Here is a 15,000-nt window from a genome sequence, read left to right as displayed (position 1 = left end):
CAGGTCACCATTTAAAGCGACGAGCACCAGCTTGTTGAAAATGTCCATGACATGCTGTTGAGCTCTTTATTAATTTAGTTGTAATCTGTGTTGTAGGCACCATCTAATCGCGCTCGGAGTGGCAGTGGACATCCTGGGCTGCACGGGAACCGTGAGCCAGAGGGCAACCGTTTTACATAAATTCATCTTATTGGCTCAGGCTCTAAAAGACTACGCCCACAATCTTTTCTCTTTCTCAGCTGTGATGAAGGCTCTCGAGATGCCTCAGGTTGTGCAGTAAGAGCACAAATAAGGCAACCTGGTTAAAGTTGGCCAACGTTTTATATGATGGTGCATCTTTTTCCGGTGCAGATAACACGACTGGAGATGACGTGGAGAGCACTGAGGAGGAACCACACCGAGAGTGCTGTCTTATATGAGAAGACGCTGAAACCCTTCATGAACGCTCTGAATGAAGGAGATGGTGAGTGTTGGTGTGACGTGGAACACGGCCTGAGTCAGCAGAGGTGCAATCTGAAATTCTGGTGTGCAGAACCATTTAGAACCCGAGGAGACACGCCACATTCACTACATTGCAAAATGTTTTAAAACTGGGTTCTATAAGCAGGAAGACAGAGTGCACACAGGACCGTCAGTCTGACTTCGGGGGCGAGAGACGATTAGCAGGTCAACTCACATCAACATGATTTCGACAGTCTTTAATATTTGACATATCTACTCTTATAAAGAACAGGGTTGATGTCGTGTCCCACAGCAGCCTGTATTAAAGGTTCATGAAATGGAGCAATATCTCCACCTTGTGGACATTTACCATTAACGCAGATACAATGGAATTTTGCAATTTCATAGTACATGTATGCATTATGGGGAAAAATTACTTATTTTAACAAATTTATGACATGGAGAATTTAACTAACATCTTTATACAAAAATGACCATAACATATGCTGAATTAAATTAAAAAAAAATTTAACAAAAACACCAAATGTTACTTATACATAATTCAGAAACACTGAATTTTACATTGGGATGACAGAGCATATTTTAAAAACTGTGTAAACTTTACAATTTTACATAAAGAATTTAAATTTGAGTAATCTAGAATTTTACACTGTATAAAGAGCATATTAGAAAACACTGGACTTTTACAAGCAAAGTAATGAATTAAATGTGTGTAAAGTAGAATTTTTCAGACTAAAGAGCATATTTACAAAAGTGTAAGCCTTTAGCCTTTTACACCAAATACAACCCCTGGCAATAATTATGGAATCACCGGCCTCGGAGGATGTTCATTCAGTTGTTTAATTTTGTAGAAAAAAAGCAGCTCACAGACATGACACAAAACTAAAGTCATTTCAAATGGCAACTTTCTGGCTTTAAGAAATCAGGAAAAAAAAATTGTGGCAGTCAGTAACGGTTACTTTTTTAGACCAAGCAGAGAAAAAAAAATATGGACTCACTCAATTCTGAGGAATAAATTATGGAATCACCCTGTAAATTTTCATCCCCAAAACTAACACCTGCATCAAATCAGATCTGCTCATTAGTCTGCATCTAAAAAGGAGTGATCACACCTTGGAGAGCTCTTGCACCAAGTGGACTGACATGAATCATGGCTCCAACACGAGAGATGTCAAGTGAAACAAAGGAGAGGATTATCAAACTCTTAAAAGAGGGTAAATCATCACGCAATGTTGCAAAAGATGTTGGTTGTTCACAGTCAGCTGTGTCTAAACTCTGGACTAAATACAAGCAACATGGGAAGGTTGTTAAAGGCAAACATACTGGTAGACCAAGGAAGACATCAAAGCGTCAAGACAGAAAACTTAAAGCAATATGTCTCAAATCGAAAATGCACAACAAAACAAATGAGGAATGAAGGGGAGGAAACTGGAGTCAACGTCTGTGACCGAACTGTAAGAAACCACGTAAAGGAAATGGGATTTACATACAGAAAAGCTAAACGAAAGCCATCATTAACACCTAAACAGAAAAAAACAAGGTTACAATGGGCTAAGGAAAAGCAATCGTGGACTGTAGATGACTGGATGAAAGTCATATTCAGTGATGAATCTCGAATCTGCATTGGGCAAGGTGATGATGCTGGAACTTTTGTTTGGTGCCGTTCCAATGAGATTTATAAAGATGTCTGCCTGAAGAGAACATGTAAATTTCCACAGTCATTGATGATATGGGGCTGCATGTCAGGTAAAGGCACCGGGGAGATGGCTGTCATTACATCATCAATAAATGCACAAGTTTACATTGATATTTTGGACACTTTTCTTATCCCATCAATTGAAAGGATGTTTGGGGATGAAATCATTTTTCAAGATGATAATGCATCTTGCCATAGAGCAAAAACTGTGAAAACATTCCTTGCAAAAAGACACATAGGGTCAATGTCATGGCCTGCAAATAGTCCGGATCCTAATCCAATTGAAAATCTTTGGTGGAAGTTAAAGAAAATGGTCCATGACAAGGCTCCAACCTGCAAAGCTGATCTGGCAACAGCAATCAGAGAAAGTTGGAGCCAGATTGATGAAGAGTACTGTTCGTCACTCATTAAGTCCATGCCTCAGAGACTGCAAGCTTTTATAAAAGCCAGAGGTGGTGCAACAAAATACTAGTAATGTGTTGGAGCGTTCTTTTTTATTCATGATTCCATAATTTTTTCCTCAGAATTGAGTGATTCCATATTTTTTCCCTCTGTTTGGTCTAAAAAAGTAACCGTTACTGACTGCCACAATTTTTTTCCTGATTTCTTATAGTGTTTCTTAAAGCCAGAAAGTTGCCATTTGAAATGTCTTGTCTGTCATCTGTCTTTTTTTCTACAAAATTAAACAACTGAATGAACATTCTCCGAGGCCAGTGATTCCATAATTTTTGCCAGGGGTTGTAATACAAACTTAAAAAGCTACACTGTGCTAGTCCAGTAGACACTGAGTGTCAAAGAACACAGCTGACATGCTAAACTACACATAAAGCAGCCATTACCAAACTTTAAAAAGTCTGGGGCCCACTTTGACATAAGGCTTTATTGCTTTTATTATTATATCTGGTGCCTGTCGCGGCGCCAATCTCCGAACCCAGTGGTGGACACCGGAAGTAAGGGATGCCATCAAGCTGAAGAAGGAGTCCTACTTATCTTTGTTGGTAGGTGGGACCCCAGAGGCAGCTGACAAGTACTGGCAGGCCAAGCGTGCCACAGCCCGTGTGGTCGCAGAGGAAAAAACTCGGGTCTGGGAGGAGTTCGGGGAGGCTATGGAGGAGGACTATCGGTCGGCCTCGAAGAGATTCTGGCAAACCGTCCGACGCCTCAGGAGGCGGAAGCAGCTCTCCACCAGCACTGTTTACGGTGCGGGTGGGGAGCTGTTGACCCTGACTGGGGATGTTGTTGGGCGGTGGAAGGAGTAGTTCGAGGATCTCCTCAATTCCATCGTCACGTCTTCCGAAGAGGAAGCAGAGACTGTGGACTCGGAGGCGGACTCATCCATTACCCAGGCCGAAGTCACCAAGGTGGTTAGAAAGCTCCTCGGTGGCAAGGCTCCTGGGGTGGATGAAATCCGTCCTGAGTACCTTAAGTCTCTGGATGTTGTGGAGCTGTCTTGGCTGACACGCCTCTGCAACATCGCGTGGCGATCGGGGACAGTGCCTCTGAATTGTCAGACCGGGGTGGTGGTCCCTCTGTTTAAGAAGGGGGACCGGAGGGTGTGTTCCAACTATAGGGGCATCACACTCCTCAGCCTCCCCGGTAAGGTCTATTCCAGAGTACTGGAGAGGAGAATTCGACCGATGGTCGAACCTCGGATTCAGGAGGAGCATTGTGGTTTTCGTCCTGGTCGCGGCACACTGGACTAGCTCTACACGCTCCATCGGGTGCTCGAGGGTTCATGGGAGTTTGCCCAACCAGTCCACATGTGTTTTGTGGATCTGGAGAAGGCATTCGACCATGTCCCTCGGGGCACCCTGTGGGGAGTGCTCCGGGAGTACGGGGTCCGGGGTCCTTTGCTAAGGGCTATCCGGTCCCTGTACGACCGCAGCAGGAGCTTGGTTCGCATTGCCGGTAGTAAGTCAAACCTGTTTCCAGTGCACGTTGGCCTCTGCCAGGGCTGCCCTTTGTCACCTGTTCTGTTCATTATTTTTATGGACAGAATTTCTAGGCGCAGCCAGGATGTAGAGGGGGTCTGGTTTGGAAACCACAGAATCTCGTCTCTGCTGTTTGCGGACGATGTGGTTCTGTTGGCTTCATCAAATCAGGACCTTCAGCGTGCACTGGGGCGGTTTGCAGCCGAGTGTGAAGCGTCCGGGATGAAAATCAGCACCTCCAAATCCGAGGCCATGGTTCTCGACCGGAAAAAGGTGCTTTGCCCTCTTCAGGTCAGTGGAGTGTCCTTACCTCAAGTGGAGGAGTTTAAGTATCTCGGGGTCTTGTTCATGAGTGAGGGACGGATGGAGCGTGAGATCCATCTACAGATCGGTGCAGCATCTGCAGTGATGCGGTCACTGTATCGGACCGTCGTGGTGAAGAGAGAGCTGAGTAGGGGGGCAAAGCTCTCGATTTACCGATCGATCTACATTCCGATCCTCACCTGTGGTCATGAGATTTGGCTCATGACCAAAAGAACGAGATCACGAGTACAAGCGGCCGAGATAAGTTTCCTCCGCAGGGTGGTTGGGCGCTCCCTTGGAGATAGGGTGAGGAGCTCGGAGTCGAGCCGCTGCTCCTCCACGTCGAAAGGAGTCAGTTGAGGTGGCTCGGGCATCTTTTCCAGATGCCCCCTGGACGCCTCGCTGGAGAGGTGTTCCGGGCACGTCCCACTGGGAGGAGGCCCCGGGGAACACCCAGGACGGGCTGGAGGGACTACATCTCTCGGCTGGCTTGGGAATGCCTTGGGGTTCCCCCGGAGGAGCTGGAGGAGGTGTGTGTGGATTAGGAGGTCTGGGCGGCTTTGCTTGAGCTGCTGCCCCCGCGACCCGACTCCGGATAAAGCGGAAGAAAATGGATGGATGGATGGATGCTTTTATTATACTTTCAGATAGTTTTAAACTATCACAAAATTGACAATAAGACTTTTCAAATTTTATTAACTCTTATGGCTCACCTGCAGTACCTTCACAGCCCACACTTTGGGAATGACTGGTTTAAAGATAGACAGTCTACAACATATAGTGCATATGATTTAAATATGACTGGGTCATATTTAAATCATATACATATTTAAACCATTTTCTTCAATTGACCCCCATCTGGTCACCTATTGAAAATTCAAGTGGTCAGTTTTTTCAAAAGAGTAATGTCCAAGGACTATTTGTGCAGAATTTGCTGCTTGTTTCCAGAAATGAACAATTGTTACAGTTATCTGCTCCACGAATAGTCTGTATTTGTTTTAATAGAAATTTTGAAGGCCTCTCACATTTTATTTGTATGTTTGTTTTTTAACTTAGCAACAGCAGGGGGCAATCTGATTGGACAAAAAAAGCTCATCTGTATTAACTGCTATAGAAACAGCAGGGTACCAATGAAATTATTTAATTGCCATCAGTAAGTGATTGGAATAATTACTGTGAAACACAAATAACACGAATGGAAAATATTAAATTATGATGGTCTCATTCTGATAATATCTTGGTCAGCACTTATTTTGCATACAAACTTTCCTGCAGTCATAAGTAGTTTTTAATATACGTAACAGTTGTGCCGGTTTATTTCACACGGTAGCTGAGTGTCTGTGTCTGATGTGTAGATTCGGTCGTCCAGGGTCGCCTAGCTGTGCCTCACTTGATTCCTCTGCTCTTGCTGATGGAGGGCGACGACCCTGTTGAGAACAGTGAGCGAGGCTGTCAGCTTCTCTACAATGTTCTCCAGTCAGCACGCCGGGCTGCACTGCACGCTCCAGACTATCAGCAGCATGCACACACTCTGCTTACAGGTACAGGTACACACACACACACACACACACACGCACGTGGTTCAGTCAAACAGCTCCATTAAGTTGTAGGATTTGATCAAATTCACCAGGAGGCTGGGAGCCGGTGCCGGAGCTGCTGGAGGCTTTCCGCACAGAGTTCGCCCTGCGGCTGTTCTGGGGTCAGTCTGGTGCAGAGGCAGACAGGAAGGAGCGTCACGAGAAGTTTGACAAGATTCTTTGTGTCCTCTCGAATAAACTGGAACCTGTGGAGCTCAGCGCCCAGAAAACGGACACGTGAACCAGAGAGTCAGAACCTGCACTTTACTTTCCTACTATCAGAAAACTGCTGGAGTCGAGCCGTCGCACAACACGCTGTGCAAATCTCAAGGGGAAAGCTTATTTCCCCCCCTTCTTTCCTTTTCATAAGGCTGAAAAACTGGATTTTATATCAAATGCAGGAAGAACTTTTTGACCCACAAACTGTGCATTTCTGATGCAAATTATATGATGAAAGAAGGTAGTGTGGTCCGTAAGTAATTGTACAGTGACTAATTTAGTAATTTAGCCTCTATACACCACAACAGATGATGATCAATAAAAATATCACTTCAGCCATTTTCACAGCCCATAGGTAACTGGACAAACTAAATGAAAGTCTCTTATCTTGGTGCCTTGGTGGCTCCCCTCACTATTCTCCTTAAAAGAACTGCCTGCTCCATGTTTACCACACAGTGCCAGACGGTTTGTATTTGATTGTAATGTGAAATCCAAGACTTATTCAGAGACTTTGTAATGTTCACGCATCCATCCCCTTAATTACTGAAAGAAAACTGGCTGTAAAAGTGATGATTTGAATTAAAAATAACTTAAGGCACCTTGATACTTGCACAAATTTGATCCCCGCACTGCCATGCAATTCGTTGTGCCAATGTGACCGACTTTGTCCCATTTGATGCCACGTTATATAAAATAATTATTTCGTAGCTGATGATGCATTTGCTCTCAGAACTTGGCTGATGAAATCATCCGTTATTGCTCCCAGAATCAGAGAAATTATCTACAGCTGCAGCTTCTCTCGTGCACGTCATGTGGTGGAGAACGCATTTGGAATCGTGTAAAAGGTAATTATTTATAATACTTATATTGTAATGGATTGGTAGAACAGTCGCATTGTCATTCCTTCTTATGTGTTAGATAATGTATCTGTAAAAGTATGTTTATTATAGATGTGCTGGGGCAATGTGACACATTGACTCGCAGTGACACGCAGTGTTTTCGAATAGGTTGTGTGATGTTTAGGTCTAGTTCACAAAATTAACGCGTGCCAGAAGTTTTGAACATTTCTAAGTGTTCTTTGCGTATTGGTATAGTTCACGTGCAGTTTACAACAGTTTTAATGTGTGCAAGTGTTAAAGTGGCTTTATATTTTCTTTGTCCAATTATTTATGGGCTTAGAAAATGAAATTAGAAAATTATGTATTTTTTTTGGTAATATTTTTATTCAACTCCTTGAATTAAAAGCTAGAAGTTAATGTTACAAGCACACCTTTATGGTTTAACTTCAGCTCCGTTGTGTTGTACAGAAGTAAAATTACAAAAATTGCCACAGTCCAACTAACGTATGGAGCCACCTGTACATGATGAAAGGAAAAGTTCAGCTTCTTAAATTTCTCACATTAAAACATTGACAACCAAGCCTCTTAGCAATTTGCGCATCTTGGGTGGAGAGAAATCCCTTTTACCAAAAAAAAAAAAAATTGAAACGAATTCAAACTGCATTTTCCTGAAATACAAAACTGCATAGTGCAGCAATTATTGTTTGTTATATCATGTATTAGAGCCCGACCGATATGGATTTATTGAGGCCGATAACGATATTTGGATGAAAAAAAATGTGGATAATCGATAAATCGGCTGATTTGCCGATAGATCAGCCTATATATATAATATATATATATATATATATATAAACAAAAAAGGTATGAGCTAAATGCTGAAGCTTTGTCCTCATATTGATTAACTTTATAACAGAAGAATTTAAGTTCAAAAACTGTAAAAATGCAATTGGAGCAGTTAGGGGGCTATTCAAACGGGCCAACTAGTAAGATATCACTCCTGAAAATGATCTTTGCCATATCACGTGAGGTAAATCTACCCTACGATTGGATTTTGGAAACCATGTGACAGAGAACCAATTCCAATTGGACAGTCACATTGCGCACGTCATCACACGTTCTATGAGAAGTACTAAGATGGCCGACGGTGGATCGAAAGTCCGCGGAGTTAACTTTTCAGAAAAAAAGAGTAAGTTTCTATCTCATATCATTAAAAAGTTACTTACAATTTAGTAAAGCTTGGTCCCAGCAGTCATATACGACGGAGTCGGCCCCAGAGGGTTAATGGCGAACGGCAGTAATTCCCAGAACCCTTCCAGATGACCAGTGAATCTGAATGTTTCAACCTCTTAGCAGTAAATGAAAGTTTTTCATGCTAGAAATAAGGTCTACACAACATGGGCTTAATAAAGAGCGTGACTGATGCAATGAAGCACATTTGACATATTACTACATAAACTGAGTTAATCAAACTGAGTTAAACTGAAACGGGAGAAATGTGGGGTGAATGTAATCGCAAAGTTATTACAAACAACATCCTTATAAATTTACTTGTATGCTTTTGTCAGCGGATTAGTGCAGTGACGCCGAACTACGGGGGCTGGCAATGAACACATTTAAGCAGGGGTGTAAGCAGCTCTCAGTTGAATGGAGTCAGAGCTCCATCTACTGGACAAATGGTGCAAGGACATTTTACATTGCCGACACAAACATTATTTCAGTAACTGTTCTGTTTATGAGAAATTATCAGCGTTCTATCAGCAAAATTTCAGCCGCTAGTGAGTACTTTGAAAATGGCTTATATCGGCCGATATATCGGTCGGGCTCTATCGTGTATTACTGGTGATATTAAATTTCTTTAAGTTCTGTTTACCATGTGCTACATAAAACAGCATCTTAGAAAAATAATAATAATAATAAAAAAAGAGAAATCAGAGCTGGCCATATCTTCAGTAGTGTTCAGAATAATAGTTGTGCTATATGACTAAAAAGATTAATCCAGATTTTGAGTATATGTCTTATTGTTACATGGGAAACAAGGTACCAGTAGATTCAGTAGATTCTCACAAATCCAACAAGACCAAGCATTCATGATATGCACACTGTTAAGGCTATGAAATTGGGCTGTTAATAAAAAACAAAAAAGTAGAAAAGGGGGTGTTCACAATAACAGTAGCATCTGCTGTTGATGCTACAAACTCAAAACTATTATGTTCAAACTTTTTTTTAGCAATCCTGTGACTCACTAAACTAGTATTTAGTTGTATAACCACAGTTTTTCATGATTTCTTCACATCTGCGATGTGATACATTAATTTTGTTGGTTTGGAACCAAAATTTTGCTCATTTACTAGTGTGCTTGGGGTCATTGTGTTGTTGAAACACCCATTTCAAGGGCATGTCCTCTTCAGCATAAGGCAACATGACCTCTTCAAGTATTTTGACATATCCAAACTGATCCATGATACCTGGTATGCGATATATAGGCCCAACACCATAGTAGGAGAAACATGCCCATATCGTGATGCTTGCACCACCATGCTTCACTGTCTTTACTGTGAACTGTGGCTTGAATTCAGAGTTTGGGGGTTGTCTCACAAACTGTCTGCGACTCTTGGACCCAAAAAGAACAATTTCACTCTCATCAGTCCACAAAATATTTCTCCATTTCTCTTTAGGCCAGTTGATGTGTTCTTTAGCAAATTGTAACCTCTTCTGCACATCTTTTATTTAACAGAGGGACTTTGCGGGGGATTCTTGCAAATAAATTAGCTTCACACAGGCGTCTTCTGTCACAGCACTTACAGGTAACTCCAGACTGTCTTTGATCATCCTGGAGCTGATCAATGGGTGAGCCTTTGCCATTCTGGTTATTCTTCTATCCATTTTGATAGTTGTTTTCCGTTTTCTTCCACACGTCTCTGTTTTTTTTTGTCCATTTTAAAGCATTGGAGATCATTGTAGATGAACAGCCTATAATTTTTTGCACCTGTGTATACGTTTTCCTCTCTCCAATCAACTTTTTAATCAAACTACGCTGTTCTTCTGAACAATGTTTTGAATGTCCCATTTTTCTCAGGCTTTCAAAGAGAAAAGCATGTTCAACATGTCCTGGCTTCATCCTTACATAGGGGACACCTGATTCACACCTGTTTGTTCCACAAAATTGACAAACGTACTGACTGAATGCCACACTACTATTATTGTGAACACCCCCTTTTCTACTTTTTTTTTTTTTTTTACTAATAGCCCAATTTCATAGCCTTAAGAGTGTGCATATCATGAAAGCTTGGTCTTGTTGGATTTGTGAGAATCTACTGGTACCTTGTTTCCCATGTAACAAATATATATATATATATATATATATATATATATATATATACACACACACACACCATGTATGCTAATAAACACCTAAATCCTGTACACTGTAGCTTCAACAAATTGAGAAATGGTCCCAGGTGATTAGAACCTTCAGAGGCTGAACTGCTAACAATGTTTTAATATGACGAGGTTTGTTAAAACCTGGATTAATCCTTAATTCTCATACTTGAGATTGTAACAAAGTAGAATAAAAACACTGATCCTGGTTCCATTTTTATCTTTTGCCAAAAAGAACCCACTGGAACCTTTTTTATTTGTATTTCTTTTTTCATGATAATATAGTAAATAAATGTGTATTTTGTCATTTTGTATTCTGTATTTAATTTTATAACAGTTGTGAATTTACACTCAATGAGTCCAATGATTTGTCAATACAAACTTTTTTTTAATGCATCAAAATAATATCCTTTAACGGCAGAGAGACAGAAAAGTAAAATGGCTCCAAGACAGAACTGTTAAGACTAACACACCGAAAGTGCTTAAAAACAATAAAATAAAAACTTGAACAGTCATTCACTTGTGACAGAATGAAGCAAGAATCCAAATCTCACAACTCTCACATCCTACCTCTGAAAACAGAAGACAATATTATGTTCAGGCCCGTGCTTCAGATGATTAAGTCCAGACAATAAAAGTGAGATTTGGATGTGTTGAGGTTCAGAAAGTGAACACGGGTAGACAACAAACTGTAAAAACTGAACTGGAAGAGTCCAACATAAAAAAAAAAAAAAAAGTTTCAAAAAAATGTATGACAACTGAAGACTCAGTGTGACAATGTAACGCTGCTTTGCTAATTAAGTCTTTTTTTTTTTAATTAGAAGTCTTTTACATTTAAATTGGGATCCATAAATATTTGGACAGCACCCCTCCACCCCCTTCTTTTTTTTTTATAGTTTCTGAGTACCACCACAGTAAATGAGTTCGTAGTGTCGACTTTAAGATTTCAGTCAAGGGAATTCAACAAAAATATTGCAGTATTTAGGAATCAGACATTATACAAAGTCCATCCATTTTCAGAGACTAAGTAATTGGGCAAAACATAAAATTACTGTCCATACAAAATCACTTTTACAGCCAGTTTTTCTTTAGACATGTCAGGGGATGGATACGTAAACTTTTGCACTTCATTTACATCAACCATGAAAGTCTTGGTGGCTTTCCTCATTCACCTCCTCCTTTCTTTCATGGTCATTCCAGTTTGTCAGATATCTACTCCCATGTGACGTGTACAGACAACTGAAAAATGCTAACTTTTATTAACAAAAGCCATATTTAGTTTATTATCATTTATGGTTATGTATTACAATTCAGTATAATACCTAAAAAAAAAAAAGGTTTGTTAAACCCCTTGAATTAAAGCTGAAAGTCAACACTACTGTGGTGTTCACAGGCAAAATTACAAAAATGTTGTCATAGTCAAGCTACTTAGGGACCTGACTAATCTGCTGTCAAAAACGTCACTAAAACTTCACAAAGCAGCTTGTTAGAATCATTGCTAACACAGAAGCTATCACATTGAACGAAGGGGACTCTCCATTGCAGGATATTCATTTTGTGCGCTACCAACGAATAGTGGTTTTCATCCAGTTATAAGTAATAAAATTACACGCAACTATGATTGAAATAAAACTCACATTATCCCACAAGGAGCTAGATTTGGCAGGGGGCTGCAACCAGCGGTAAAATTTCAGCAGGGTACTGAAATGGCAGTGGTTAAGAAAGGATGACTAATACGCCATCATAACAGAAGCTAGCAACAGGCTGCTTGTATGTGATACAATGTGACATTACAGAAGTTTAGCGATACATTCAAGAAATAAGCTAAAATCATTAAAGGAGAACTCCAGATTTACAACATACATGCGTTTTTTTTTTTAATATAAAGATGTTTTGAGGTTCATCTTTTAGACTGGGATGAAAACACACTGGGGGAAGATGGAGAGGCTAAGGTAAGCAACTAATTGTATGATTGGTCATTTTAAAAAGTTTCCTGACACATGCAGATGTTTACCTCTGTCAGGACCGATTCCATGCTACCATAGACTACAAATTACATTTTTGCCTGTTCATTAGTGACAAGAAGCAGTTTACTGAGTTTTTAAGCTAGCTTCATGCCATTCCATTAATTAACCAGGTAGCCCGTGATAGTGTTGCTGTTCCACATCAATACTGCGCTGATCAAATTGGTGTCTGTCCTGACTAAAATGATTAGGTAAAGAAAAATCTAAAACCAAAGGCCCTGCAGGTTGTAGAATCCTGGAGTTATCCTTTAACTGGCTCCTGTAGGAAAGCAGGGGAGTAGAAACGAGGAGTGTATGACAGGACGTAAAGAATAGCTCCGATATCAGACTCCACCTTTGGCTCTAAACATGTTCTTAGTGTCAGTGTGTTACTGGGCGAGTTTGACGTACGACGATGGTATATAACCCTCTTCTCCATTGGCTCGAAGGACCCTCATCCACCCATCTCCTTTATCCTCCTCCATGATGTTCAGCAGCTCCCCCTCCATTATGGAAATAGTTCCCTCACTGTTGCCTATGAACACAAACAGGAAACATGAGAGTGAGAGAAAGGGGGGGGGGCGGGGGATCCTGACTTTAGAGCACACAAGTACCTTCAAAGGTGTAGAGCGCCGTGCACTGGCCAATGGGGGTTTCTACGTCAAACTCGTCATCAAACTCTGTGTAGATGTTCTGAGACTGGTTCACCACAGCGATGCTGTGAACACATTCACGACAGTCACATGAGCAAATCAACATAATTATAAAAGTAATACTAGTAACTAGTAATTGCTGTTTCACACTTCATAATTATGACTTAGCATTGCGTGATTACTATTTAACATCTCATAATTACGACACAGCATTTTGTTATGAATTGGTAACTGGTAATTATTATATAGTGCCTCATAATTCTGACTCAGCATTTCCTTACAACTCATCTCTGTAATTATTGTCATAATTATGACTTAGCATTTCATTACCATGAGTACCTTGTAATTACTACCCAACAGTTTATAATTGGACTCAGTAAAAATGCTGACTCATAACTGATTCAGCATTGACAGCATATGACTCAGCATAATTATGACTTAGCATAACTGACTTCTCATAATTGTGACTCAGAATGAATGCCATCATAATTATGAGAAGCTAAATACTAATTACAAACAACTAAACATGTACATTTAATTTCAGGCCTTACCTGTGAGGAGTGTTATTGTTGAAGGTGTTAGATGATTCCTCTCCTCCGATTGCTTCCGACAGCCATGTCTTTTAGGAACAAACAGAAGAGACACGTTTATATTGTATATATTTTATAGCCCAGATCACAGCAGACTAGGGTTGCGTATCGAGAACCGGTTCTTTTCGGGTATCATTAAGAATTGATTCGATCCAACAACATCAATAGTCTTTTTGCTTAACGATTCCCTTATCAGTCGTTCAGAGCGGCCGTTTTTGAGGGTGACTGCAGACCCTACAGTGGCTCTGTAATCAACTGCTTCTGCAGTGCGACTCCACTTTGAAGTGTGAACCAAATAAGCAGTGCTTCAATCTGCTGGCTCATTGGTTCTTTGATTCGCTGCTCTTCAGAAGCGGCAAGTCCGCTTCTTAACCCGTCTCAAAGCCATTAAAATGTCACTTTTGTGTGGATTAAAGTCACTAACTGGGACTCGTCTTGTTGCAGTCAAGAAACAAGAATCGCCCTCCGTTCCGTTGGCACAGCTCCAAACGCTGCGCAGCTCTCTGCCGAGACAGAGTCGGAACAGAATTAATAACCTACAAATGAATTACTGCTTTAAATAAAATGACACCTCTTTCCAAACGCTGTACTACAGACAAACTACAATCATCATCATTTTATATATATATATATATATATATATATATATATATATATATATATATATATATACACACATATATATATATATATATATATATATATACATACACACACACACACACACACACACACACACACACACACACACACACACACACAACAAAAATATAAACGCAACACTTTTGGTTTTGCTCCCATTTTGTATGAGATGAACTCAAAGATCTAAAACTTTTTCCACATACACAATATCACCATTTCCTTCAAATATTGTTCACAAACCAGTCTACATCTGTGATAGTGAGCACTTCTCCTTTGCTGAGATAATCCATCCCACCTCACAGGTGTGCCATACCAAGATGCTGATTAGACACCATGATTAGTGCACAGGTGTGCCTTAGACTGTCCACAATAAAAGGCCACTCTGAAAGGTGCAGTTTTGTTTTATTGGGGGGGGATACCAGTCAGTATCTGGTGTGACCACCATTTGCCTCATGCAGTGCAACACATCTCCTTCGCATAGAGTTGATCAGGTTGTCAATTGTGGCCTGTGGAATGTTGGTCCACTCCTCTTCAATGGCTGTGCGAAGTTGCTGGATATTGGCAGGAACTGGTACACGCTGTCATCTACGCCAGTCCAGAGCATCCCAAACATGCTCAATGGGTGACATGTCCGGTGAGTATGCCGGCCATGCAAGAACTGGGACATTTTCAGCTTCCAAGAATTGTGTACAGATCCTTGCAAC

General features: G+C 40.7%; 2 protein-coding genes across 4 annotated transcripts in view; one reads left to right on the top strand and one right to left on the bottom strand.

The window, feature by feature from the left end:
- The window catches only part of sh2d3a (SH2 domain containing 3A), a 28,950-nt gene extending 21,960 nt beyond the window's left edge, over positions 1 to 6,990 (top strand). For both annotated transcript variants that reach the window (XM_034188400.1, XM_034188399.1), the window contains 4 exons: positions 97 to 268; positions 352 to 463; positions 5,748 to 5,933; positions 6,023 to 6,990. In XM_034188400.1, coding sequence (XP_034044291.1) covers positions 97 to 268; positions 352 to 463; positions 5,748 to 5,933; positions 6,023 to 6,210 — 658 coding nt within the window. In that variant the 3' untranslated portion in view covers positions 6,211 to 6,990. The remainder of the gene's footprint in view (positions 1 to 96; positions 269 to 351; positions 464 to 5,747; positions 5,934 to 6,022) is intronic.
- A 3,780-nt stretch (positions 6,991 to 10,770) lies between these two features.
- LOC117525831 (cdc42-interacting protein 4 homolog) overlaps positions 10,771 to 15,000 on the bottom strand; it is a 49,094-nt gene continuing 44,864 nt past the window's right edge. For both annotated transcript variants that reach the window (XM_034187760.1, XM_034187761.1), the window contains 3 exons: positions 13,616 to 13,683; positions 13,026 to 13,129; positions 10,771 to 12,946 (listed from right to left, as the gene is read on the bottom strand). In XM_034187760.1, coding sequence (XP_034043651.1) covers positions 12,801 to 12,946; positions 13,026 to 13,129; positions 13,616 to 13,683 — 318 coding nt within the window. In that variant the 3' untranslated portion in view covers positions 10,771 to 12,800. The remainder of the gene's footprint in view (positions 12,947 to 13,025; positions 13,130 to 13,615; positions 13,684 to 15,000) is intronic.

Source organism: Thalassophryne amazonica, chromosome 15 (genome assembly GCF_902500255.1).
Source record: "Thalassophryne amazonica chromosome 15, fThaAma1.1, whole genome shotgun sequence".
Lineage (NCBI taxonomy): Eukaryota > Metazoa > Chordata > Actinopteri > Batrachoidiformes > Batrachoididae > Thalassophryne > Thalassophryne amazonica.
Note: the sequence above shows the minus strand (reverse complement) of the source record. Positions and strands in the feature narration are given on the sequence as shown.